Consider the following 21,757-nt stretch of genomic DNA (forward strand, 5'->3'; position numbering starts at 1 on the left):
TTGACTCACGTCCAAATGATTAGTCTGTCTTTTTTTCTTTTTTTTTTTTTTACCTGTGTGATCATCTGTGGGTTTTCGGATATGTTGACATAATTCTATGCAAAGCAGAGAAAGTGATGTTGTGGGGGTAGAGCTGTCTGAACTGGTGTGTTGTGGTGTGCCAACAGCCTCCTCAGACTGGCCTGTCCTACTAGAAGTGAGCAGAGAATACCTTTAGCTGGCCTCTCTTAGCTGCTATCGATCTCAGGAGGTCACAAAACAAATGAGGTTTTGTCTTTTTTCAGCAGGTTTGCAGGGGGAGGAAGAGATAGGATGAGGGGGAAGCCGGCTCCTGAGCTGGCCCACGAAGAGGATGGAGTGGAAATATTGCACTGGGAGCATTAGTTTATCCAAGCCAGGGAGAGAGATACAGCTGCAACCATTGTCTCACTCCAAGAATTAAAGCTAATACCCTCCAAATTACGTTCAACATTTTTGAGACAAACAAAGCATTTCTGACAAAATTACCCTCCCAACCTGCATTAAACTTTTGAGGTTCGCTCACCTTTGGTCTCAGTGTTTCACAGACACAAACAGAAATAGACGAAACACACATACAGACAGCGAGAGATGTCTTATGATTTCAAGAAGAATGTCTGCTAAGCAACTGTATTTCCCTCGCATTAGCCATGCACAAAGGGGGCCTTTCTTCAGCAGGAATTCACTGTTTGTGAAGGGTCTACTCCGAGGCACTGGAAACAATTGGCCTGATCGAGTTCCCACGCCGATAGCACGACATTTGTGCTATCAAAATTGTTGGTTCAGGTCAAGAAGGGTCCAGCAAAGTGAGGCAGCTTTTTGCATAATATCTTTTCATCCAGTTGTTTTATTTGATAGTTTGTTTGGTGTTTTTTTTTTTAATGTCGGAATCTTGAAACAAAGGATCTTCGCTTTCCTTGCTGTTACTTTTGCAGAATACTTTACGGAGAGAGAAAAAAAAAGTGTGGGTCTTTTTAGTGTTTTGAATGATCCATCTGTGTTTCTTTGTCCTTCTAACTTCTGGAGTGAACCACTTATATCCAGTTCAAGCTAATAGTGACCCTCTCCACCAACTGCTAACAACAGCAAAGATGTCCAAAAATGTCCACTTGCAAACTTGCAGTTGGATCTTCCATTATATTCCACTTATTCTTTATCTCATCGTTTTTTTTCAGGGACCCAGAAACACTTTGTCTTCAGGAGCTCAAGATGTCTACTTGTAAGTACTTGTCAGGTGAAATAAACCCTTTGGACTTTCAGTATTGTCATCAGGTTAGCCAGTATGCTGTCTAGACGTCTATGTCGAGATGTGAGCAATGCCGTTATAGCAGTGCCTTGTTTAAATCCTACTGCAAAGAAACACAAAGATGTTTCCTAAACTAGCAGCTATCGTACAGAAGTCTTTTGATTCAGTATGATGATTAATGCACACAACTTGAACTCTGTGGCTCTCATCTTTCAGTCAGATGTTTTAAAGGGTACAGCGGTACATTTGGCCTCAGTCCATGCATCAACGGCATGACAAGCAACTCACAGCACAGAGTAAAAGGGTAAGAGCAAGAGACAGTTTCATGCATATTGAAGAAACCTTGCTTTAAAAAAAGTGTAAAAAAAAAAAAGTGTGTAAGTACGGCTGTGAGTAACAAACCTTCACTTATTCTTGGAAAACTGATTTTCACTTTGTCCCTCACCTCCCAAAGGCAGAGCCCATAATGAAAGCAGAGCCAGAACTGAGAAAGAGAGAGAGAGCCGTTGTGGCACTACAGCGTAACCACAATGGCTACATGCAGGCCAAAGGGCTTAAGATAGTGCAGGATGTCACGAAACAAAATGCCTGCTGCTCTCATCTGTTTTGTTGCACACTTCAACATTAGTTGAGGGTTAGCACTTCATAAAGATTTCTGCTCACTTCAGAAGATATCGATGCTGACTGCAGCCACACGGTCAAATCCATGCGTTAGTCCACGAGTTATAGACAGCAGGTCTATGACCCGATTGGTGATTTCTTAGATTGCGGTTATTAAAGTAAAAAATGTTCATTCATACGGTATCGTTGAATGTTTGACATTAACTGTGGAAAGTGATAAAAGATACATGTGCAGAGATGTTTGCAGGCTGTTCTCACTGTTAACTTTCAGTGAGCTCATTAGATTTCAAGAGGCGGGAATCCATGACATCGCAAATACGGTCGTTTGGAAGCCAATCTAGAGTATGTGTCAGAATTAAAGTAGCAGTGTGTAATGTTGCTGAGTAGCTGCTGCCTCTGCAGACAAGAGTGGTTATTGCTTCTCAATCTGCTGATTTGAGAAGTAGCAGAGTGCCACACTACTGCCACATAATTTGAAGTGGAATAAGTGATTCTGACACCCAGACGGGAATAAACAGGAATGAAAATATTCGGTGAAGACTTCTGGTTCCACTATAACATCCTTCATGCTTGATGTTATTACTGTGACTGTCTGGCAGCAGTTGTGCACAAGTGACAACGTTGTCGCTAACAGCTAGTTAGCAAAAAACAGTGACATGCAACTGAAAGAGTCTTGTTTTTCTCTGATATAATTTCCAATCTGGGATTTACTAGCTCACTTCTAGCAACCTTAGTTAGCTTCTAGTACCTGAAAGCAGCAATAGCCTACCCAGCCAAGTCACATTGTGCAGAAACAGACGAAGCTCACAGTGTAAGAGGCAGGATTCTGCTGATCTCAAGTCAGTGTTCCATCAAAATGATGTTGAAACTTGTTTCATTGAAGGCTCCAGTACACAAACATGAAAAGTCCAGGAGTTTGATTCAATTGAGGATGTTCATGTATTCTAGATTATTTTTTAACGAATGAAAGGCTGGCATTTAAAAAAAAGAAAGTAATATATATATATATATATATATATATATATATATATATATATATATATATATATATATGTGTGTATATATGTATATATATAATTTTTCCTCCTGGGAAAAAATTTGACATATATGCAGTAGTAATTATTATGCGGTATGCCTGAATACATTGGTGGAGGAGATTTTTCATTAAAGCAATATGAGGTAATGAATGAAAAAAGTTTTTGCTAATGTTTGGGTAAAGAAACAAAAAAAAACAACTTTATATTTGTCAAGCTCACTGACACGCAATCAGCACAGTCTGTACGGCATCGATACATAACATAGTGTATTATACTAAAGTTGTGTTGTCCGTGAAAAAGTCAACATTGCAAACTTTGTACTAAACAGGTATATACCTGCTCTCTCCATCTGCGGCAAATGGAACAAGCACAATCAGACAAAACAAACTACAGGCACTTTTTAAGCTGAAAATACATAACTAAACCAGTACAGCTCATAAATGTCATCGTGATTGCTTTTGGCGAAGGTATTGTTGTCAAAACAATGTCCAAACATGTGCTGGAAGCCAGCGCCTCCATCTCACAAAAATTCCTTAGATGATTACTCTTTATTCTCTCATAAACATTTCCCCACACTCTCTGCCTTCCTCCTTCTCCCAGTCTCCTACTCGATTTCAGCCGACGCCGTGATGAAAAGCTTCCTCTTTCATTCAGGTTCCTCTCTGCCTGTCATTCGCCACATCTCAGGCTGGGCTTAAATGCGAACGAGTTTGCGTCTCCGACATCATTCATCCTCTTACCTCTCACTCACCGTACGGCTCTTTTGATCATTTCAAAGACAGGAGTGGAGATAGGCTGCACTGAGACTGCGATCCGCTCAGCGCAGCATGGCACTTTGCTAAGTCAATAGCCGCTAATGAGAGCCTTGATAAGCAAAAACCACAATACAAATTGAATAAACTGAGATAAGGATTCTTCTTACATCCAAAAGCCATGCTACAGTAATGACTGACATGATGAAGCAATATTGTTTGCTAGTGAAAACGCTTTTGAGGGCGTCTGTTCTTTTGTAGGTACAGCAGGAGGGGTGAAGGGGTCCTGTTGTGAAATTTAAACCGCTTTTAAGAAGCACAAACTTATTTTTCCTTTTCTTCTCCTTGTTTCTCTTTTCTTTTCTTTTCTTTTTTTTTGGGGGGGTGCAAATATGTTCCGCGATAACCATTATGGATAAGTGCTATTCTGAAACCACAGGTGTCAAGCAGCAATAAAATATTTGATGAATTGCCTTAGCCAGGTGTTGTGCTGGTGGGCTGGAATTCCTCTGTGATTCATCAAAACGGCTTTTGTCTGACACAGCTGATAGGCAGCAGATAAGCGGACCAGAATGTTAGAACCAACCTATAAAGCTGCATCGGTGGAAAAGGTTAACTTCATTGAAATTCATCAGGAAATGAGCCTGAGCAGATTAATGCATGTTGGGTCTGCTCAAGCTCCAGCTTCTTTTTTTTTTCTTTCTTTCTTTTCCACTTTTAAATACTGTTTCACTTTCAAGAGTGTGTTTTCAGGATGTATGTTAAAATACCGCAACAGAGAAAAGATTATATTAGACATGACATGCTTTATCCTTTATTTGAGCTCTATGTCATGCTGGTGAGCTCCCCCATGGCATTCCTTCCTGTGACTTTCTGATTGTCTAGTTTCCTGTTGATGAGGCGTCTGTGGGTGGTAATTTAGTCATGCTGGCTATCACACACTTTGGTTTTTTTATTATTGCAATCTCTCACACATGCCTATTAGCCTTGGCCTCCTACTCTCTTAAAAATATAAAAGGTTTCATGCAGCAGGCATAGATTGAATCGCTATTGTGTTGTTTGAGTCAGCGATGGATAGGAAGCGTTAAAAAGCTATTCATCTTACGATAGAAGGCTTTTTCGCCCACTTGAACTCAGGGCGAGGTTGTAAGAAGTAGGAGTTTGGTTTAATTTTCCAATGTTCCTTATCTTGACTGTCTGTTCAATTAATCCGTTCACCTCTCAATAATTGTCTGGCTTCCTTGTTACAGGATGACAGGTGCATGTACTTTATCAGAGTATATGCGCACACGCTTATAGCTGCGTCTTTGTCCCCGCTGCTGTTCTGAAACCTTGGTCTCCACTTGTTTGATTGGTTGTGAAAGACTCAGCAGAGATGTCATCACACAGATTCTTTTACTAGTCGTATTCTTACTTTCGAGTCGCCTTTATTTTATTTTACCAATTGATTTGTATCGTCGACTCTGTTGTTTAATTCTTATAACTGACACCAGAATTTCACGTGAATAAAAATGGATCTCATCTCACACTGAAGAGGAATTTCTTTAGTTCGCTGTGTGGGACTTTAACACGGTCTGTTAGATCTTCAACTGTTGCCACGATAGGAGGATGACGACGCAAACAAGCTCGTCTGACCGCTGGCAGGATCGCACACAAAAATAACGGCCCGATTATCACGAAACCTGGTGTGTGGGCGGTGTGTGGGCCAAAGACGATCACATTTGAATTTTGTGGCAGATCCCTTCACACACGATGAAGACAAAGATCCCATAAGTTAATAAAGTTGTAACCTAACTATGCCTTTACCATCCATCCAGTTTCTTCCGTTTGTTCCTGTTAAGGGTCGCGGGGGGGCTGGAGCCTATCCCAGCAGCTATGGGTGAGAGGCGGCGTTCACCCTGGACGGGTCACCAGTCCATCACAGGACCAACACATAGAGACAGACAACCATTCACACTCACAGTCACACCTACGGTCAATTTAGAGTATCAGTCAGCCTCGTCCCCTCTTGATGTCTTTGGACTGTGGGAGGAAGCTGGAGTACCAGAGAGAACCCACACAGGAACAGGGAGAACATGGAGACTCACACAGAAAGACCCGTGCCCAAACCAGGACTCAAACCCGGAACCTTCTTGCTGTGAGGCGACAGTGAGGACCACTGCACCACCGTGCTGCCTGTGGTACTGCCATACCACAACTATTATTTATTACCTCTATCAATGAGGTAATGCGAGTTTGTCTGTCTGCTGGCAGGATCACGTCAAAAGTTTTGGAGTTGATATTTTACATTTGAATTTACAGGACTTGTTGCTGTGGCATGATGATGAAGTGTCTAAAATATTTTCAACAGGCCTTTTGGGAAAATATTTCTTTAAGCTTGTTTAGCAGTTTTTAGTCATGAATAAATGTGCCAATATTAAGCACTCAAATGTAAAAAAACAACCTCTAATTCTCTCTGAATGTAAATTTTTGCACTCAGGTACTTTGAACTGCAGCATGCAACAACACACACACTCACACACACCATTATCCCTCATACTTTCAAACTTTTCTGGTCTTTTTATGGTACGATGTCATACTCTCCTTGTTGAATTTGTCACTCTATGGCCTGCCTTACCCAGGCAAGTGTTTTGTTTGTTGTTGTGCTAATTGTTGAGGACACCAGGTGTTTTCGCCTCACCTGTAGTTGTAATGGGCTGAGTCCAGACGCCGCTGCAGCCGCCATTGTAGATGGAATGAACTGCATAGGGTAATTTTCACCTGTTGAGCAAAAACAGCAGATATTGTTGTGAGAGAGATGGAAGCAGATGACTCCGCAAGAACTAGCCTGCTCTTTGCCTTCAGCCAGCATGCGTCTCTTTGTCTTCCTCCTTATTCCTCTCATGTTTTTATTCATGCCAAGTGAAACATGTCGGGTCACGAGAGTTTAATTCAAAGGTTAGTAACGCTCATTGTAGCGGGGTGTCTTGAGACTACAGAGCAGGAAAGCTGAAGTCCAGCGCTTGCTCATTGGGGTGCACTCATAAATTCATACACGTTTCGTGGATAACCCCCGCTGTTTGTCCCTAAAAGGCTTTCCATGTTGGAGCCTTTGTTGCAAACAGTCGAAGGACTTCAATAATGGCTTTTTAATCCATTCTTCATCTCTGCCTCTCTATCAGGCCTTGTGGGACTGTTGCTGAAATCACATGGATTATTCTGCATGAAGAATGGAGCGTCAGTGCTGCATGGCGTCAGGTGAGCACCTGGAGGAATGCATGGAAGAAAGGAATGTGCCAAGGATGAGGAGAGGAGTAGAAAGCAGGTGGTGCTGGGAATCCTACAATAAGAAGTGTACTTTAAGTGTGTGTGTGTGTGTGTGTGTGTGTGTGTGTGTGTGTGTGTGTGTGTGTGTGTGTGTGTGTGTGTGTGTGTGTGTGTGTGCGCTCTGCCTGCTTGTACAGATTCCTCTTGGATTGCCAAAACACGCAACACGCTCGTTTAAGTTTGGGAGTGCATGAGCCCTGAGATTTGTCTGTCTACATCATCATTATGTGTACATTGTTGAGCCAATACGTACCAGGAGACTGTGTGTGTGTGTGTGTGTGTGTGTGTGTGTGTGTGTGTTCTTCTGTGTGTGAGAAAGTGTGAAATTCCATGTTGCAGATGTGTTGTGCAACTGACATGCTTTCAGCATGCCATAAAAGAGACATTCCAGTCTTTGCTGTGTCCAATGTATTGTTCCTGACGTGAACAAGCAAGGCTTGTAAATCTCTCTGCTCATTTCCAGAACATTCCTCACCTGACACACCTCATTAACATGGGCTGGGATCCCAGTGTTTGTGTGTATGCATTTGTAAGTGTGTGTGTGTGTGTGTGTGTGTGTGTGTGTGCGCGCGAGAGAGAGAGAGAGAAAAGACGTTTCTTTTGAAGAGCTTCTACCGATAAGTAGAGCCTCTTCAAAAGAAAGTGCCATGAGCTTTGGTTAACCAGCAAACATGTATTTCTGTAACACCGGCCTGTGACTTGTCTGTCCTCGGCAGTTTTCCAGTGTTTGTGTACCTGGCTTGTAGGACATGCCCGGTGGGAAGAGGAAGCCTTGCTGTGCAGCAGCAGCAGCAGCCAGAGATCGCTGGTCATGAGGAAACACTGGGATCATCAGGGGGGGCATGTGACCCTGAACCTGGGGGGGGGGAGAGATTGAGATATGTGAAATCTTTATTTACATGGAACTCAAACATAAATGCAAACATTTATTCCTGTTTAAGCAAATACAGAAACAGATGCACTTCATAAGAACACCACACACACGCGGAGACACACACACACGCACGCACAAACAACAGCAACAACAGCGAAAAGCAAATAAGAAGCGATGACAGACAGTTAAATACAGTAGTCTGCAAAAATAGAATAAAGGGAATAATTAATAACAGAGAGAGGGGAAAAATGAGAGATGAAAAGAACGAGGATGTGATGATGTCAAGAGGGAATGAAGACTGCATTTAAGACATAGAGAGAAGACAGAAGGGAGGAAACAACTAGAGGGCACTCTGAGATCGTTAAGTGATATGACATCATCAGATCGGGTTGTGGATCAATCCAAAGATCGTATCGACTTTTACTCAATTCATCATCCCACTAGGCGTCATCCAAATCTAACCAATTAGCTTCTGACTCATCCTGACGGACCAGAAAGACACACAGACACACAAGCGCCAGTGATCCAATTACTTCCTGGGTGGAGGTAATAATTAATGTAAAAAGGATAACAGATAAAAGTGAAGAGGGAAAATTCAAAAGAAATTCAGAGTATTAAAAAAAAAAAAAACCATCAACACACACACACACACACACACACATATACACACTCACACTAACATCCCCACTGGATGACAAGAAAGCTTGTACACAACGACCAAATGATCGCTGATGAAAGACAAGTGCAAAAATGTAAAACAAAATGTCTTTAAAACAACAACAGAGAGTCAAACAGTTGCTTTCATGTCAGCTTGAAAGTCCTTAAAAACGGTGGCTTTGACTGAGTTCAGACGCCGAGGGCTCCGATTGAAGACAGCATATCAAAGATGAGCCTGCGGGAATCTATTAAGACCGACTCTACTTAAACCAGCGGACTGTCTCCCTCGCTTCTGTCTGTCCCTTTATATCATCTTTACCTCTGTTTCTGTAATCATTTGCCTCTCTGCCTTCGTGTCCTTTTCATGCTCTTCTCTGCATGTTCCTCACTTCCATCTTTTGATTTCTGTCTGAAAGTTGAGCAGATTTTGCATTAAAGTTCTGTAAGAGATGTGAAAACCGATGAACTGCACGCTCGAGCTGTTTCAGTTCCTGTGAGAACGTTGCATTTTATCCACATCTACATGAGATGAGAAGCCTCGATCAGTGGTGTCTTCGTTCACAAACTTCCATCTTTGGTAGTTTTAAATAGAACATCTCCAAACGCACGAGGCGAATTTTACGAAACTAAACTGCCAGGTTTTCTTTCCCTCTTTCTTGTAGAATGCTTCTTTTTTATCTCATTATCCATCATTGCTCCTGAGAGTCTAATTTACGATGCTGTCGTGCTCTGTACGTTTCCTGTTCCCCTGTTGATCATTTCTGCTTTCCACCTTATTTATTTAGGTTTTTATTTGTCCTGTCACTCTCCTCTTTCTGGAACTCCTCGTAGCCATTCGTGTTTTTCATATTCTCATTTTTCTTCACTTGCCTCCTCTTAAACCGCTCATTTCATTTCACATCTTCCGTGTTTTTGTCCCTCCCCGCCCTCCCATCGCTCCCTCTGTCTTCTTCTTTTCTTTCTCTATTGTTACTCTTTGAGATGAGCGCTTGTTGATTACCTCCTCTCCATTTCCCTCTGTACCTCCGTTCAATGTTCTACCTCCATTCATCTCCTTTACTACCAATTCATTAACCACCCTACCCCCCCAAACCCCCCACCACCACCATCACCCCCCCCCCCCCCCAAGTCCTCCTGGGACAGTTCATCATTAGAGCCCAAATTTACACAATCAGCATGTTGTGCGGTTTCTCAGCATTCGGACTGCGCGGCTACATTGTTGAATTAGTTGAATACGATTACAATCCTCCGGGATGTTTACGGCGGGGAGGGTTAACGGGTTGGAGGGAGCAGCTCAAAGGCAGAACACAGAGCACCCACTGAATGCTTTAATTAAATGTAATCCTTTTTCTTAATTGATTTATCTGCTTAAGGCATTTTCTAACCAAAAAGCACTTCTCAGCTATGAGACTGGGCCATAGTCTTTCAGCTTTTATTTTCACAATTACTTTAAACTCTAAAAAAAAAGAAAAAGCAAACTTCTATCAGATGTTATAGAACACCCTGATTATGCTCAATAAAAGCATGCTTGAATATTACATTACTTTTATTTTTCTGGCATCAAAAGGCCATTTCCATGATTTGACTTGTCATGTTCCGTATGAATTACATTTATTTGACATTAATCATCACATTGCAGAATGTCGTGGGAGGATATTTTGTGAAATCAAATCATTTTTATTTGACAAATGAATCAAATCAAGACACTCAGAAGCACGTGCATGCGTGTTTTTTTGGGATGTACGAGGTCCTGTCTTCACACACCAGTTTAAGCAAAGCCTTGACAGTCAGGACAGTTTGAGCCGGTGTTGGCCTCCTCTCAGGGGTGTCTGAAGGGCGAGGCTTCCGTGTCAGACACACGCCTCTGACCACAACATGCGTCTTTACTATCCACATTGTTCTGTACTCCTGCAGTTGCATGTGTTCATCACCTGGCCTGCTCTTAAGATAACTCTGTTTAGGTCGCATTCCTAAAAAGCCAGATAGTTGGGAGGCCCTGGTCTCTGACACACACACACACACACACACACACACACACACACACACACACACACACACACACACAAACACTCACAGAAACAGACAGACAAGCGGTCTGGAGTTTTGTGACGTGGTGAAAAGAGAATGAAGAGAGAAGAAAAAGTAGTCTGTGGGTCCAAACAGCTAAGAAGAAGAGGAGAGAGGTGGTGGTGGTGGTGGGGAATTATAGAGTGGGACAAAATGCTCCCATTCATTGTATTCCTCTGGGAACACTGGGACTGACTGGGGCTGCCTCACCAGCGCAAACACACAAAGATCTCCTTTTACCAAAGGGAGGTGGGGGTGGGGGGGTGGCGTTGGATGAATGGACTGGAGAAGGTGGTGCTAACAGGGGCCCAGCTCTGCTCAAACCCTAAGAAAACACAAGGCCCCCTTCCTCAAACTGCCCACCAGACACACTGACACACACACCTAGGCGCAAGGAACATGTGTACATGTGCAGACACACACTCAGAATTAATAGTCCTCTTGTGCACGAGTAGAAGGGTTAGGGGGCAATGAGTGCGTCCACAGTGCGTCTGGATGCTGATGTGTTGGAGAGGAAGACAGATAGAGAAGAAGACAGATATGAGGGAGTGTGTTTGTGCAGTTGGCAGGTATGCGCACACGGGTGTGTGAGAGTGCGTGGATGGATTGTGTCCATAACTTCACTTGATGTAATGATCTGCAGTTTCAAAATGTGTTTTCTGAAGTCAGAGAAATAAAGGATTGGTGTCATCAGTGAATACGCTCATTCAGGTAGGTTTTCTGCATGAAATAGAAGAAACTGGAGCAGCAGCGACAGTCACAACCATCACACAGATTGAGAACGTGTTTGCTGTATTTTTTATGCAAATCTTTTTCTTTGCCACAACTCGTGAGTCCATAGACGTCGGCTCTCTGTCAGCGGGTGTTGGGAAAAAGTGACGTTGGAAAATCAGTGAATGTCAATTTTTTTTTTTTTTTTGTCTGTTAATTTTAATTAAAGCTGTGACTGCCAAGATATCCACAAAGGCACTTTTACGTGCCGGTAGGAGACTTCTTATGGTAAACCTCTGCAAATACATGAAAACACCCCATTATGTGTGATAAAGTATTGCTTGACTAAGCAACATAGTGGTGTTTGATAGCCAACGCAACTATTTTCGTTCAACTGTGAAGCTCCACACCTGAATTTACCCACTTTTTGGCAGCTTTTTTAAAATATAATAATCGTTCCCCATCTTGCATAAATACCACATGATTGACTTTTATAGTTTTCTCATCAAAGCGGCCCCTGTCCAAACAAACAAGAACAAACGAGCCCAGCTCCTCTTCTTTGCTTTATAAACAGAGGTGAGATATGTTATTGAGCCGTGTAAAGTAACAAACAGCTCCCGTCGCCTCCCCTGCCATCCTTACAGGCTTTTTGAAGATGGTGTGGAGGAATGACAGCAGATTCTTCACTTTTAAATCCTATCTTCCCATAAAGCTCCTTTAAATTTCTGTTTATCCAGTCGGAGAGCAACGTACGCAGGGCTGCAGGAACCCAGAACACTGTCATGTAGCTTTAAGAGACCAACCTACACACACACAAAAAAAAATAATTACATTGCTCCATTTATTCTGTCTTGTCGTACCCATTTGAGGGCACTGAACACAATACAAATTATTTTAATGGCGGCACACAGAATCACTATATTTAATTATCACATTTTTCTATACACTAACACACAGGTTAATCCAGTGGAATGAGAGCCATTCCGAGTTAGCCATTCTCCATAGCTGGTGAGTTCTTTAGATGTTATGGGCCTTCCGTGGCTTTCCAAGCCATTGTGTCTGAGGCGGTATATGCTGACGTAGCAGCTGCTTGTCTATCTAAGAGCCATTTGCCTGCTCCATTAGTTCTTATGCATGTGTGTGGGGATAATTGAGTGTATTTGTCTTAACACAGGTTTAGCAAGCCTGACTCTTCTGAATCTCACTCAGCTCTGTGTTGACACACTTACTGTGAGGAAAGCAAGTGAAGAAGCCAGCAGGATTTATAACAGCGCCGTGCAATGTTAGCGGCGGTGTAAGCCTGTAGTTTTTTCGAGAGGGGGCAGCACACTGGGATTATATAACCGGCTGTTGACTGCACAGAAGGAAATAATAGAACAAGATGGATCTGAAAAGTAAAAACAAGAAAATAACACTCTGGAAACAACGATTTAAAGAGGGGAGCAGAGGGCAGAAGAACAAAACTGAGGAGTTATAAATGAAGAACAGAGAGAGGGAGGAAGAGGAGTGCGGCTTTGCAGTCATTAATTAGCCCGTTAGCTAAGGCCCGGGCGGTGCGGTTAGGGCCTGTGCCTTTGTGGGCCCGAAGGAAATGGGCCACATATGAGAGCCATTATAGAAACGAACTTAACAAAGACACATGCCTGTCAGCCACCAGGCTGGGCTGGGCCGCTCTGCCGACGGCACACAAAGGCCCCACCACCACTGCGTGCGTGCGTGCGTGCGTGTGTGTGTGTGTTTTATTTTTTCTTTATTTTCAAGTGTTTATGAGCTGTCCACACATGCATTTACTGTTTCAAATTAAACATAAGACCATCATCCTATTCCTAATACACAGACTGACATGTTAATGCCAGTGAGAAACACTACCTACACACACACACACATATATATATATAGGTAGGTCGGTAGTGTTTCTCACTGATGTGTGCATGTGTTCAGGTATGTATGTGCGTAACCATATCTATCAGAATGGGGCCTTCGGAAGCGTTTCTTTAACCCGTGGACATCCCCTGCTGGCTCTCCACACCATTTAAAACCACATGACAGGAAACCTGGGTCACTTTGAACTATACCCCAGCCCCCCATACACACACACACACACACACACACACACACACACACACACACACACAATACTGCACTGCACTCGCTGACAAACACATTGACACCATTCACAGACAGGAGGGCAGGAAGCAATGAGGAGTTTTTTCAGAAATGGAAAAATGGGCTGAAAACAACTCCCCCCCCCCCCCCCCCCCCCCCCGGGTATTCATTGTCTCTATCTATAAATCAGATACAGATAAAACTGACATATTAACGCTGACGTGGAAAGCTTGTAAAATTTATGATGTATCATAAAATGAATGCTAATTAGTCACTGGAAGTTGGTTAACTGCGTTAGTAGCGATGATGCAACAGATAGTATTCTGAACAATGCGCATCAGACGGTATAACTTTGCGGGCGAAAACTTTTGCTGGAGGGAGAAAGCTTTATATTTTTTCCATCTGGACGACAATTCGTGTTTCAAATTAAGATATGAACAACAACTGGCACTTCTAAAAAAAACTGTCTTTACTGCACCGAGGCCTATTCTTCTCAGCTGAAACAGTAGCATTTGGTCAGCTCCTCAGAGTATTGGCCTGAGAGGAGCTCCGGTCTGGATTTGATAAGTGGAAACAGACCGGTGTAGCGCTGCCTGTGTGTTTAAGGCCAACACACATCTGACACAGCGTAAACAGCCCATACCCCAGTGACTAAGCTCTGGAACTTAGCCATAATAATTCTGTACAGTAGTTCGACCATATGCTGCTCTAAACTGGGTTTGTTAGTCAAAATATGCTATTGTTTGATTATTTTTTTTGCGTGCATTAATTCCTGCACAAAACAGCAGATTGAAGCGATTTGGGCTCTTTCTTTTTTTTCAAACGAATAGAAAATTGTTTTGAAACAATAGTTTGTTTCCTCATGAATTTACAGTAGAAGCTCTGAAGTGCTACGTGATAACACGCATTCTCTCAAGAGCTATTTTCTGCATATTCTTTCATCCTCAAAACCAAACATGTTACAGTACACGCTTCACAGCATGGAAGAGGATCCAAGTTGGCTTTTATGGTTTCGCTCTCTCCCCCGGGGCTCGGAGGGCCTAATGAAGTCCGATCCGAGCTTTATTAAGATCCATGGGTGGAGCCTCGTAATGAAAAAAAAAGAAAGAGAGAAGAAAAAGAGGGAAAAAAACCCAAAACAAGACCTTGTTAACTACATCACACCTCCAGAGCACATGGAGATTCAAAGCTCCGGACCGATGGGGGGTAAATGATGTACGGGATGAGACCAGACGGCAGCAAGTGGATTCAGATTGTCTTACGAGCAGATTTAATTCAGCAGCAGCAGTACCACAACTTTGAAAAAATAAATAAATAAACTGATGAAACTCAAGCTGGCTACTTTCCCACATGGCTACCAGCCACAGCGTGCAAATGTACCAGCATTTGGTTCACAGCTGGTGGTAATTTCTTGGTGAGTTTGTATGTATGAAAGGTGCACGGATCATTAATCTCAGTGCATCAAGTGGGATGATGAAATAGATGTCGGAGCGAGAGAGGGAGAAAACGACAGAGAGAAGCTGAGGAAAGGAAAATTTGTGAATGAAGTTGCAAGTATTTATAAATCTGTATTCTGTTTGTTCCCAGTTTCTGATCAATAGATGCTTGAAAGCTGCAAAATGAATTAAAGGAGGAGAACATTCTACAGAGAGGTGGAGGTGTATGAGAGGAGAAAACACACGTTGATGAATAGAATATTGGAGGGTGAGAGAGAGAGAAAAGGCAGGAGGAAGCTTTGAGCATGCTGGGACATCGATCGCTCGCTGATCAATGCCACAGTAAATGATCGAGCCGTAACAGGGCAATTACAGGGTCGCGGTTGTGATGTAACACCGGTGTGGCGCGAGCATTATACCTCACAATAGCAGCCCAACTATAAGACAAAAGGTTGTGACCTCTCATGTTATTGCTGTTTTCTAATAACGTGAATCGATAACAAGGGGACCAGAGGAAAATGGACACTCGGATCATCCAAATGGAGGATAAAGAAGAAGGAATTAACAGTGTGTGTGTGTGTGTGTGTGTGTGTGTGTGTGTGTGTGTGTGTGTGTGTATGTGTGTGTGTGTGTGTGTGTGTGTGTCTCCCTACTCACCTGGATCTGTTGCTGCAGTATATTTATCTTGTGTTGCTGCTGCAGGAGCTGCTGCTGTTGTCTGGCAATCTGCACACACACAAACGGATCAAACGAGTGTTAAAAAGACAATGGTGTTACTCGACTCTCTCTTCCCAGCAAGTCCCAAACTTGTTTCAAACATGTTTCCTATAAAACCTATGAAAGTTTCCATTGCGCGCTTATCGGTGGCAGATACTGCGGCTTCCAAAACCATTACAAATCACTCTTGAAAAATAATGTTTTATGACCTGTCAAGGCGATGGTTACGGTCCGGTTAGGTTAAGGCACAAAAATGCTTGGTTAGGTTTGGGGAAAGATCATAGTTTGGCTTTAAATAAGCACGTTTGTTAAGGTTGGGGGAGGACCGCGGTTGTTAAAACACAATCTTGGCTCACAGATGAGAACGGGAAATGTGGAGCGGGCCCACGTCACTACATCTGTCCCCAACATGAGAGGCCAAGGCAAAATCAAGTCTTGCTAAGTGGTTGGCAGCAGAACACCTGTCTAGAAAGTTTGCTTTTAGTTTGACTCATCCGCAGCACCAAATGTGGATTTCCACAACACATATTGACGTCTAATTTCCTACATTACTCTGGTCATAATTACTGCAGCCGTCAGACGCCTGTGACAATTGAATGTAGGTCCTTATTGTTGCTTGCATTTGTGTCCTATTCAGTTGTTTTTCTTGGGCGTTGTCTTCCTCTCTTCTACAATCAGATTAGATTACAAATTGGGAAATTCATCATGTTTAAATCTGGTCAAAGTCCAATTGTAGCGCAGCTTCAGAATGATGTTTCAGGAACAGCTTTTGAACGATGTTTTTTCCAGAAATAATTTCACAATCCCCCACTGGGATCAAGCCAGATTTCAGCATGTTTTATTAGGGTTTGTTAATTACTAGCTTTTGTCTAGAAATCTAGCCAGAGAAAATATGCAATCAGCATAAAATCCTTTCTGCCACAGCAACCTTGACCTTTGACCTCCAAAATCTTTTCAATTCAGCCTCGAGTCCCAGTGGAGTCCCAGTGGAGTTCCATGGGAACTCCAGGAGACATTTGAACTAAATTTGCCAGAGGTCCATGAGACGTCACTTTAAAACAATGGGGGGGATATCACACAGGTGTTAGAGGAACTTCAACTTGCCCTTTGACCTCTGATAACCTAAATGTTTTTAGTGCAACTTTGAGATCCTGTGGACATTTTAGTTAAATCTGAAGAAATTCCAAACCATGCTGAGAGTTGGCTTAACAACAATGGGACTAATGCAGTAATGACAAGTTTGTTTTTTTTCACTCAAGCACTGTGCTCAATTACAAAGTCGAGGTATCTGTACTTGGGTGTTTGTGTTTCAGGGGGTTTTGTACTTTTACTCCACTATATTTATCTGATCCCACCATTTACTTTGAGAAACCAGATGAAGATGATTTTCTTTCACATGTGAATCCTCCCAGCTTCCAGGGGAGAGTCAGAGCAGCACAACTTACACTTGACCTTTAGAGGTCAGTGGTTTGAGAATGAAACACTCTCAAGCCCTGGAAAACACGTCTTACCTTTGATACCTGAGTAAACTCAAAATCAAATACTTCTCTCCTTTTACTAAAGTAAAATTTAGAAAGGAGACTATTACCTTTACCAGATCTGGATGTTTTTTTCCTTGAGTAAAGAAACTATGTACTTCTTCCACTTCTAGACATATAGACGGAAAACCCAGCAAGAGGTGCAAGAGGCACAAGAAACTGGTCCAGTTCTTCTGGTAAAGGTAAAATAGTTCAGGTAAAAAACAGGAAAAAGTTCCATTGCTTCACCTGCAGATTTGTATCTATGGTGAGATTCAGCTCATCGGGCTCGAAGGCACCAACGACTGCAACTGGCACTGTCGATAGTTGCTCAACAAACCTCTTACCTGTCAGCGGCTCTGTGAGATTGGCGTGTTTACTAACCCACGCAACAATACCAAGCACCCCCCCCCCCCCCCGAACACACACGCTTCAACACCCCGCTGCTCATCAGTAGGAGGTGTGATCCGAGTTATTTCCTCCTCGGGTGTTTCGATCTTAAATTGTCCAACAGGAAACATCTGAAGTCAGATGTTAAAGGAGTCATCCACTGATGGGCTGCAGGGATCAACCATTCGTCAGCCTAAAATCCTTAAAGGGGCATTTACATCTGATCCCACCCACCCGAAGCAAGAGAAGTGAAGCAGCTGGCTCTTTTTTTTTTTCTTGAGGAGTCGTTTAGTATATTTATTCTGAAATGTAATTACAGGCTTCTGAATGGGAGGCGGCAACCCATTTGCACACATGTCATATTTCATTAAAGGCAAATTTCTCAGGGTTTGTCTGTAGGGCATTATCCTATCAAGTCTCAACAGCCAAATGACTGGTTGATATTGGAATCTGTCTTTCTTTACACTCTTTCCATCCACCTCTCTCTTTTGTGAAGCTATGAAAGGTGGAATGTGTTGTGATGGGAGGTGTGGACTTGTCCAAACAGAGCCTGTCATATGCTGACCTACAGTAACGTGTCAACAAACACTGAAAACAAAGAGCAGCTCACCTAAACACCTCTCTGCCAAGGCTTTCTCCCTCTGTCACACGCTAATTTGATTAAAAACAAAAACAAACAAAAAAAAAAACCCTAAGTCTGACACCTCAAGACACGCACATCCACGTCCCTGCTACTTCTGAAGCTGCATGAACAGACTTATTAAAGAAAGATCCTTGAGTATTGTTCTGGAGGTTTTGGCCATTCTTTTCATTTGGGATGAACTGATTGCAGTGTTACTGGGAACACAGAAAAGAAACGGTGACAAAGAACATTCTGTTATTCTCTCAGTAAAATCGTGCAGGTTCTAAACACGTTGTGCAATTTTTATTACAAGGGTTAGTGTCGACAGATAAACTGTGTCAATACTGCCGCCAGTTGGGAAGACTGGCTAAAAATACTATTGTGCTCCTGAGCATTATCAGACATATTTTTTTTGAATTTTTTTTTTTGGTAAAATACAGTTTTGGCTTCATTTAACCTCTTGAATTCATTCCGGTAAAACAGTCTGAGAGGAGAATATTATTCTTTAGCTGAATTGTTCATACATCTCTTCCTCAGGCCACAAAATCCGTCATCGAAAAGAAACAAAACTGAGGCAAAAAGTGAAAATAATGTAAGATTGTGACAGGTTTTTTTTATGTTTTATTGTTGATTACCCATTAGTTGAATGTCCAGCTCCTTCCACTCAAAATCAACAGGATTTTTCTATGTTTTCTTTTCAGTTAAATGCCTAAAATAAGGTCTATGATTAATAAACGCTGAGGATATTTCTGCTCTACGCCATAAGATATGCAACGTACCACACTTGTGAATCAGGAATCTTGCTAACAAGTAGCTTCGCTAGACTACGGAGGTTGTGGTCAACATGAAACATCATCACGCCAAAACAGGAAGCACGTGATGTTGAAATCGCGTGTCGGTGGTGTAGGTCGTTCCATGTGCCGTTAGCATTGCACGTCTAACGGCTGAATTTATGCTTCAAAAATCAAAAAAAGTGTTGTACATTTCAGAAGATTACCTTGCAAAACAAAATGTGTAAGTCTCATAAATGCTTGATTGACACTGAGCTTATTTTCAGCAACAATCCAAAATCTAAATATTCCATTGGCTTGCAGCTGAGAGAAGCCATACTAGCTTCCCTGCTAGCCTGCAAAAATATCTCCATAAGGTCATTTTCTTATTGACTGATTTTTGTAACTACACAACCTCACCCTTCTGGCCATCAGAAAGAATGCAAGTTCAAATGTCCGATGGCACAATCAGGCAACATAAAAACACTCTGAACCAAAACGAACCCAAAAACACCCACTCTGACACCTTCCTACCTGCTCTTGCTGCTGCCTGGCCAGCTCCATCTGCTGCCTCTGCTTCTCCAGCTGCGAGGCGGCCATCTTCTTCTGCTCATCATGGGCAGACAGGAGCTGCTCCCTCAGGCTGATCAGCTGACTGATCATTGTGGAGAGTTGGCGCTCCTTCTCCTCCAATGATTCTGGTGTACCTACGGCAGGAAGATTTGAGAGTGACTTTAAAGAGGACATGGAATTTTTGGATGGTTTGGCTGTTGTTAGCATCAGTTGCTCTCACATTTTTATTGCACTTTGGAGTCATGAAGAAGTGATGCAGGGAGGAAAAGCCCTCATTCGTGGGCTTGAGACACCTTCTTGTGAATGCTTGAAAGGCAAAATACAATTTCGGGGTGAAGCGTCACTTTAAATTTGCTTAAAACAAATATGTATATTTTGCATTTTATTCAACTATCATTTCTGATTACTTCTCCATTTAAACAATGTCGATTATCTCTTTGTTTCATAATTAAGAGAACAGCACACAGCTATGTTTATGGCCCCTTATTGTTGTGTCCCTTTGTTACAGCGGCTAAAGGCACTGTGTGAATGGGTATTCAGTTCCCACTTTGTTCACACGTGCCACATTCTGCAACCTTGAAAATCACCTCAAACGCTCTTGATCTGTTAATGATTTTAAAAACCATCACGGAGGAGTTTTGGTTGTTTGCTTGTTTGCGTGTGTGTTTGTTTGTATTCAGCAATCTTCTCTTTTTTCTTGAGGTGCCTTGAATCTCCACACACCAGAATTCACCTTCAACAAACGCCAAAATCAAAGGAACACAAAACTATTGGTTAGCATGAACTAAAAACCCTTTAGAAACTCCCATTCTTAACATCCCATAATTCATCTCGCTTGTAGTTACGTCTTACCATTTATTATCTGTCTTGCCTCAACATGCCGTCAGTGTTTATCACTTTGTGTCTGCACCGAAGAACAATAAAATCACCTTGAAAATAAGTAGCTGTTACAGGCTTTTGTCAGGTTTATGATTCAGACATTCTTGTGAGATTTTAAAGAGGCGAGCGGGGGGGTGCATAGTTAGGCCCCCCTTGAGATATTGTCCAAACAATTAATGGAAAGTACAGCAGCAAACGACCACGTGATGGTTATGCTCACGAAACATTTTCTTTGAGATGTCCAAACACTTTCACTGCTTTTCTTAGCTTTGTCACCCTGGTTGGGGATGTTTCAGCTGTGGCTTTCTGCATATCATGTTATGCTTTGTCCCTTTACCTTGAATCTGTGTTGAAATGTTTGTATTCTATGTGTTGACAGCTGCCACCAACACACAAGAAGGTTAATTCATGTCTCCAATATCCCTCTCAGAGAAGAGGCGTTGCGACGTCTGATGATGGAGGTTCAGAGGCAACAGGCGCAACTGAGCTGCCTTTACATGAGGGCTGTTCTCATCTTCCCACTGATACGGATACAAAAAAATAATAATAATTTGTATATTACTTATGTAATCGAGGGCCAGGAATGAGACTTCAGACACCGTCATCTAAGCTGTGAAACAAGATGTCTGGAAATTAGTAGCAGTCACATCTGTTAGCAGTACTATGTAAAAAGTATGTGTTTGATTTTTGGTGGCGGGGTGTTGTATGGGACATATTGGGGCAGAACCAACTGGCGGAAACAGTGAATTACATGTTGGTGGGTTTTGTGGTGGCAAGTGTGATATTTCACCAGCCTTTTGCTCTATGGAACAGCCGCTGGTGCAGGGGTGCAAGGGCCTGCTCATATCCCGCCGAAGATATCATGCCACTGTTGACTTGACTTGTAAGAATGCACACAGTACTGCTCAGTGTCGATGGGAAGTTCTTTTCTGTTTCTTTTCTTATGCATGCTAGTTCATTTTGTTGTGTGTGCGTGTGTGTGTGCGTGCATGCATTTGTGTGTGTGTGTGTGTGCGTGTGTGTGTGTGTGTGAGTGTGGTGTGAGTTGGCCATAAACTCACACACGACCAGGTTGAATTTTATCTTGTTTAGATGTTCTTGTCTGAGTGGATGCATATGTGTGTGTGTGTGTGTGTGTGTGTATGTTAGTGTGTGTGTGTGTGTGTGTGTGTGTGTGTGTGTGTGTGTGTGTGTGTGTGTGTGTGTGTGTGTGTCGGTAAGGTCTTGCCCTGGGGCCGTGTAGGGAGATTGCAGGGTGGCCCCAACACTACCTGCATACTAACAGAGTCTCCATTGTAGTCCTGTCAGGCCCCTATTGTGCCCTAGACTCCCCCGACCCCCAACACACACACTCACAGAAATTACCCCTCAGCACCCCTGTATCAAAGACAACATTCTCCTCTTCTTGTCTGTTTTTAATGCTTTCATTCTTTCTTTTTTCCATCCAAACAACCCTCA

At 42.6% G+C, this 21,757-nt stretch overlaps 1 protein-coding gene across 3 annotated transcripts in view; it reads right to left on the reverse strand.

Annotated features, from left to right (window-relative positions):
• Nucleotides 1-21,757, reverse strand: part of LOC147259314 (transcription factor SOX-6-like) — a 115,126-nt gene that overhangs the window by 26,457 nt on the left and 66,912 nt on the right. For all 3 annotated transcript variants that reach the window (XM_086209629.1, XM_086209630.1, XM_086209628.1), the window contains 4 exons: nt 19,382-19,554; nt 15,489-15,557; nt 7,716-7,836; nt 6,355-6,434 (listed from right to left, as the gene is read on the reverse strand). In XM_086209629.1, coding sequence (XP_086065755.1) covers nt 6,355-6,434; nt 7,716-7,836; nt 15,489-15,557; nt 19,382-19,554 — 443 coding nt within the window. The remainder of the gene's footprint in view (nt 1-6,354; nt 6,435-7,715; nt 7,837-15,488; nt 15,558-19,381; nt 19,555-21,757) is intronic.

Source organism: Aulostomus chinensis, chromosome 7, assembly GCF_037954235.1.
Source record: "Aulostomus chinensis isolate RoL2024-O1b breed Wild chromosome 7, RoL_Achi_v1.0, whole genome shotgun sequence".
NCBI lineage: Eukaryota > Metazoa > Chordata > Actinopteri > Syngnathiformes > Aulostomidae > Aulostomus > Aulostomus chinensis.